The sequence below is a fragment of the Heptranchias perlo genome, chromosome 40 (assembly GCF_035084215.1).
Source record: "Heptranchias perlo isolate sHepPer1 chromosome 40, sHepPer1.hap1, whole genome shotgun sequence".
NCBI lineage: Eukaryota > Metazoa > Chordata > Chondrichthyes > Hexanchiformes > Hexanchidae > Heptranchias > Heptranchias perlo.
The window spans coordinates 1,100,734-1,107,492 of NC_090364.1; the positions used below are offsets into that span (position 1 = coordinate 1,100,734).

Genomic DNA, 6,759 nt, shown 5'->3' on the forward strand with positions numbered 1-6,759 from the left:
CAACACAAGGTACACTGGGTGTATATCCCAACACAAGGTGCGCTGGGTGTATATCCCAACACAAGGTACACTGGGTGTATATCCCAACACAAGGTACACTGGGTGTATATCCCAACACAAGGTGCGCTGGGTGTATATCCCAACACAAGGTACACTGGGTGTATATCCCAACACAAGGTACACTGGGTGTATATCCCACCTGGGGGTGCACTGGCGGAAGTAATGAGCAGCTGGCCGGTTGTTTCTCTGGAACTCCCGTTACCCCGTGCCTTTGTGCGCAAACAGACATCACTGAACTCAGTGCTGACATCAGCCGCTGAGAGAAAGTTTCCCAAGAATGAGGCGCTCCAGAAGAAGGTTTTTCGATTACATCCATCCATTATTTTAATGCCCGATCAGCCGGCAACAGAGTCGGAAATCCCGGAGCCGCGGATCTGGTGAGAGTCGCGGACGGTGGGAGACTTTAGTTAGTTTAGTTTCTGTGAATGAGTTCACTTGGGATCGGGCCCCTCGAGCAGACACTGGTCTAAAACCAGCCATGGGTAATTGTATTGTGCTTTCAACTACCTCTCATTCTATCAGATACATGAGGGTTAGTTTGGGAAGATGTAATCATAGTATCATAGTACGTACAGCACAGGAGGAGGCCATTCGGCCCATGGTGCCTGTGCCGGCTCTTCGAAAAAACTATCCAATTAGTCCCACTCCCCTGCTCTTTCCCTATAGCCCTGTAATTTTTTTTCTTCAAGTATTTATCTAATTCTCTTTTGAAGGTTACTATTGAATCTGCTTCCACCACCCTTTCAGGCAGTGAATTCCAGATCATTACAACTCGCTGTGTAAAAAAATGTTTCCTCATGTCTCCTCTGCCTCTTTTGCCGATCACCTTAAATCTGTGTCCTCTGGTTACTGAGCCTTTTGCCACTGGAAACAGATTCTCCTTATTTATCAAAACTGTTCATGATTTTGAACACCTCGATCAAATCTCCCCTTAACCTTCTCTGTTCTAAGGAGAACAATCCCAGCTTCTCCAGTCTATCCACATAACTGAAGTCCCTCATCCCCGGAACCATTCTAGTAAATATTTTCTGCACCCTCTCTAAGGCCTTGACATCCTTCCTAAAGTGTGGTGCCCAGAATTGAACACGATACTCCAGCTGAGGCCTAACCAGTGTTTTATAAAGGTTTAGCATAACTTCCTTGTTTTTGTATTCTATGCCTCTATTAATAAAGCCCAGGATCCCATATGCTTTTTTAACCACTTTCTCAACCTGTCCTGCCACCTTCAAAGATTTGTGTACATTCACCCCCAGGTCTCTCTGTTCCTGCACCCCCTTTAAAATTGTACCATTTAGTTTATATTGCCTCTCCTCATTCTTCCTACCAAAATGTATCACTTCACATTCTCTGTACTAAATTTCACCGGCCACATGTCTGCCCATTTCACCAGTCTGTCTATGTCCTCCTGAAGTCTGTTACTATCCTCCACATTGTTTACTATATTTCCAAGTTTCGTGTCATCTGCAAACTTTGAAATTATACCCTCTATACCCAAGTCCAGGTCATTAATATATATCAGTAAGAGCAGTGCTCCTAATACTGACCCCTGGGGAACACCACTGTATACTTCCCTCCAGTCTGAAAAATAGAACATAAGAAATAGGAGTAGGAGTAGGCCATCCGGCCCCTCGAGCCTGTTTTTATTCTACGCTGAACATTCATTTAGAATCATTATTACATTGGGTGACTGTATTATTTATATTAATTTCTGATTTTTTTTGTCAAGTTCTGAAAAGGTCACCTTCGATATCAGATCCTACTTGTTTTACAACCTTCTCGAAGATATTGGGGCTGTGCCGACCTCCTGTGTGGGAGAAATGCAGCAACACCTCTACAATGGCGATTTCTTACTCTTTAAAACAGCACCTATCTTTGAAAGCAATTTTATACAGGTGAAGTAAAAACTCCATCAGAGACCCACACTGCTGCTCCAAGTAGGCAGTGTAACAAGGCCTGACAGGTTAACCCTACCTTGTCTCTCTCCACAGATGCTGCCTGACCTGCTGAGTGTTTCCAATTTCCAGAATCTGCTGTATTTTGCTTTTTACACATTTGTTTTAATGGGAGTTCCTTTATATTTAAATAAGTTTGTGCTTAAGTAATTTTTTCATTGGTATTCCTTGCTGAAGGGCCAAAGCCCATAGTACGGACGCCACCAAGTTTGAAAGCAGTCGGAGGCTGTGATTAGATGACACGAAGCTGGAGTTTTATATTTCAGTGACTGGCAGATGGACCATCTTTTGCAGACCTGCACATTGCTGAAAGGTGTCAGCGTGGCTCAGTGTAGCTCTCTCTCTCACCTCTGAGTCAGACAGTCGTGGGTTCAAGTCCCCACTCCAGAGACTCGAGCACATAATCCAGACTGACACTCCAGTGCAGTACTGAGGGAGTGCTGCACTGTCGGAAGTGCCGTCTTTCAGATGAGATGTTAAACCGAGGCCCTGTTTGCCCCCTTAAGTGGATGTAAAAGATCCCATAAGACTATTTGAAGAAGAGCAGGGGAGTTCTCCCTGGTGTCCTGGGCCAATATTTAACCCTCAACCAACATCACTAAAACAGATAATCTGGTCATTATCACATTGCAGTCTGTGGGATCTTGCTGTGCGCAAATTGGCTGCCGCGTTTCCTACATTACAACAGTGACTACACGTCACTTTAAAGCTTGACTGTAAAGCTTTTGGGACGTCCTGAGGTCATGAAGGATGCTATATAAATGCAATTAAAACAGAAAATGCTGGAAACACTCAGCAAATCAGGCAGCATCTGCAGAGTGAGAAACAGAGATAATGTTTCAGGTCAAAGACCTTTCATCAGAACTGGAAGAAGTAAAAATGTAACAGTTTTTAAACTGTTTACATCTTCCAGTTCTGATGAAAGGTCATTGACCTGAAACATTAACTCTGTTTCTCTCCCCACAGAGGCTGCCTCACTTGCTGAGTGTTTCCAGCATTTTCTGTTTTGATTTCAGAGTTCCAGCATCCGCAGTATTTTGCTTTTGCATATAAATATAAATTCTTTCTCTCTTTCTTTCTTCCTTCCTTCCTTCCTCCTTTTTTCTTTCTTTCTTTCTTCCGTCAAAGTAATTTGTTGTATATGAATCGTCTTGAAATATTTCTGAAATAGAGGCCACTGTATAAATGCAAAGCTTTCTTTTTATAATTGCAGGTTAGTAAAAAGGGTCACGTGAGTGATATCCATCACCGAGTTAGCATGGTGACGATCGGTGTTTCCTCCACAGACCCCACACTCTATATTCCAGATGTCTTGCTGATCGCCCAACCCAGTGAGCGTCAGAAACAGCTACAACTGCAGATATTCAACAGAACCCCGAGGAATACTGGCAGCCCCGAGTCCCAGCTCCACTGTGGCACCTTCACTCCTTTGCAACTCCTGAGGTAAGACATTTAAACGGATTCCCCTTCTTGCCGCTGATCTGCTGATTGGTCAGTTAGGAGGCCAATTAAATGTTGCATTGTTTTGCTTGCAACCAAAGTTATCTGTCACAAAATGTTTTCCAAAATGCAGATTCCACTTAATCCAGAAAATAAATGAAGCCTCACTATTACAGGATTTTAATCCTGGCTCCTCCATCATCAAAACAGTTTGTTCTAGTCCTAGATCATTGGTGATGATGAGCTCACAATTTACCCGCTTTATAATCCCTATGCATTGGTTAGAATCTGTATCTCCGGGACCTCCAGCTTTGAATGCAGCCCATGCGCTGATGGAGTGACAGTTTTCACTCACGGCTGGTCTTCAGGGTTCTTTGCAAGATGAATTACTTGGACTGAATCCAGTCGCTAGTGAACACGGGCCCAGTGTATAGAGCTGCTCTGGCTGGTACTAAATTGGCAATCTCGTTTGGAAAGGTCAAAGGGTGATTGGTATCTGAGATGGTAATGTCATTGGTACAGTAGGGGTTAAATCACTCTGGGACAGGAGTGGTTAAATCACCCTGGGACAGTAGGGGTTAAATCATCCTGGGGCAGTGGGGGTTAAATCGCCCTGGGACAGTAGGGGTTAAATCACCCTGGGACAGTAGGGGTTAAATCACCCTGGGACTGTAGGGGTTAAATCACCCTGGGATAAGTCACCCTGGGACAGTAGGGGTTAAATCACCCTGGGACAGTAGGGGTTAAATCACCCTGGGATAAGTCACTCTGGGACAGTAGGGGTTAAATCACCCTGGGACAGTAGGGGTTAAATCACCCTGGGATAAGTCACCCTGGGACAGTAGGGGTTAAATCACCCTGGGACAGTAGGGGTTAAATCACCCTGGGACAGTAGGGGTTAAATCACCCTGGGATAAGTCACTCTGGGACAGTAGGGGTTAAATCACCCTGGGACAGTAGGGGTTAAATCACCCTGGGATAAGTCACCCTGGGACAGTAGGGGTTAAATCACCCTGGGACAGTAAGGGTTAAATCACCCTGGGACAGTAAGGGTTAAATCACTCTGGGATAAGTCACTCTGTGGCAGTAGGGGTTAAATCACTCTGGGATAAGTCACTCTGGGGCAGTAGGGGTTAAATCACTCTGGGATCAGTCACTCTGGGGCAGTAGGGGATAAGTCACTCTGGGATCAGTCACTCTGAGGCAGCAGGCAGGGTCAATTCCCTGAGCTCTTCCACATGGATCATTGACCATGGGGTAGGTCGATGGAGAACGAGTTTCCACGGTTGGTGGCCATGATACTTGCTCCAGTCTTTCTGCCCTGGTTTGGTGGTGTTTAAATAACCAATTGTTCCAGTTTCTGTGCTTTACCTGCTGGTTTTCTAGATAAATGCACAGACTGGTGTGATATTTTGGATGGTCGCAGATTTGATCCCTGGCCAAGGTGAGTTACATGATCTCAGCAGGTGTATCGGACGTTTGGGTTAGTGAGAGCAATAAATCAGCCAAGGTTCCTGCCCCTGCCAAGCTTTGACTTGGCTGGGAACTGCAGGAGTTGGGTGAAGATAGGATTGATCGTCAGTGATGTCGCCAGAAATCAAACCCTCGATCCATATCAATAGGTTCACACATCAATAGAGAGGACTGGAGGGCAATCAGTGTCTGTGAAACTGGACCCCTCCAAAACTCAGTGACTTCAGGGCAGGAGGGGAGAAAACTGGAGAGAAAAAATATATATACACAGTGAGAGACAGAGATGGGTTTCTGTATCAGATATACCACAGTGAGAGATAGAGATGGGTTTCTGTATCAGATATACCACAGTGAGGGACAGAGATGGGTTTATATGTTAGATAATCTCTTTATAAAATCTAGGATTATGTGACAGCTCAATGGAATGCAATTTCCCTTCAAACTTTAATTCCCTGCGGTGTTTTCATTGGTTCTCAGGCTCTTCCCTCTAAAGTTAACAAAAATCTCCATCTATGATGAGAAAAACCACCGCCTTCGACTGAAACTAGCAACTCACCAGTCCTTCTACCTCCAGCTCATCGGCATTGATCCAAAGTTTGAGGATGAAATGTTCCAGTATTGGGTGAAACTCGTGCAACACATCTACACACAAGCCCGAGATGTTTGTACATTGCCCCGTGTCTCATGAACCTGCTCGAAGTTTCCCACTGTCTCGTTCACTGACCGCACGGCTCTGGTCACTCGTTTACTTTTCACATATATTTACCCAGAGGAATTCTGTCTGTCCAACTCTGCTGACTTTGTGTCTGTTGCACACAAGCTCAACAGATTGGAGAGTAAGTACAAAACTGGCAGTCAAAATTAATAAAACAAAAAATAAAATAAAAAATCATTTACAAAGTGAGATGCTCAAGTGTGAGATACGGGATGGGGATCAAGGTGAGCCTGTATTAGAGTGAAGCAATGTTAGAGCCTATCAGTCAAGCATGGGCTCAGGTCCACCTGTCCGACCGATACTGGAGTACAGGCGGTCCGTGTGACCGATACTGGAGTACAGGCGGTCTGTCCGACCGATACTGGAGTACAGGCGGTCCGTGTGACCGATACTGGAGTACAGGCGGTCCGTGTGACCGATACTGGAGTACAGGCGGTCCGTGTGACCGATACTGGAGTACAGGCGGTCCGTCCGACCGATACTGGAGTACAGGCGGTCCGTGTGACCGATACTGGAGTACAGGCGGTCCGTCCGACCGATACTGGAGTACAGGCGGTCCGTGTGACCGATACTGGAGTACGGGGGGTCCGTGTGACCGATACTGGAGTACAGGCGGTCCGTCCGACCGATACTGGAGTACGGGCGGTCCGTGTGACCGATACTGGAGTACAGGCGGTCCGTGTGACCGATACTGGAGTACGGGGGGTCCGTGTCACCGATACTGGAGTACAGGCGGTCTGTCTGACCGATACTGGAGTACAGGCGGTCTGTCCGACCGATACTGGAGTACGGGGGGTCTGTGTCACCGATACTGGAGTACGGGGGGTCTGTCCGATCGATACTGGAGTACGGGGGGTCTGTCCGATCGATACTGGAGTACGGGGGGTCTGTGTGACCGATACTGGAGTACGGGGGGTCTGTGTGACCGATACTGGAGTACGGGGGGTCTGTCCGGTCGATACTGGAGTACGGGGGGTCTGTGTGACCGATACTGGAGTACGGGGGGTCTGTCCGGTCGATACTGGAGTACGGGGGGTCTGTGTGACCGATACTGGAGTACGGGGGGTCTGTCCGGTCGATACTGGAGTACGGGGGGTCTGTGTGACCGATACTGGAGTA

At 46.7% G+C, this 6,759-nt stretch overlaps 1 protein-coding gene across 1 annotated transcript; it reads left to right on the forward strand.

Annotated features, from left to right (window-relative positions):
- Window positions 1-222: 222 nt before the first annotated feature.
- LOC137305399 (Golgi-associated RAB2 interactor protein 6-like) lies at window positions 223-6,300 on the forward strand. The gene is made up of 4 exons (XM_067974230.1): window positions 223-437; window positions 1,787-1,952; window positions 3,226-3,455; window positions 5,403-6,300. The coding sequence occupies exons 1-4, from the start codon at window positions 223-225 to the stop codon at window positions 5,611-5,613; spliced, it is 822 nt and encodes a 273-aa protein (XP_067830331.1). The 3' UTR covers window positions 5,614-6,300.
- The last annotated feature ends 459 nt before the right edge of the window (window positions 6,301-6,759 follow it).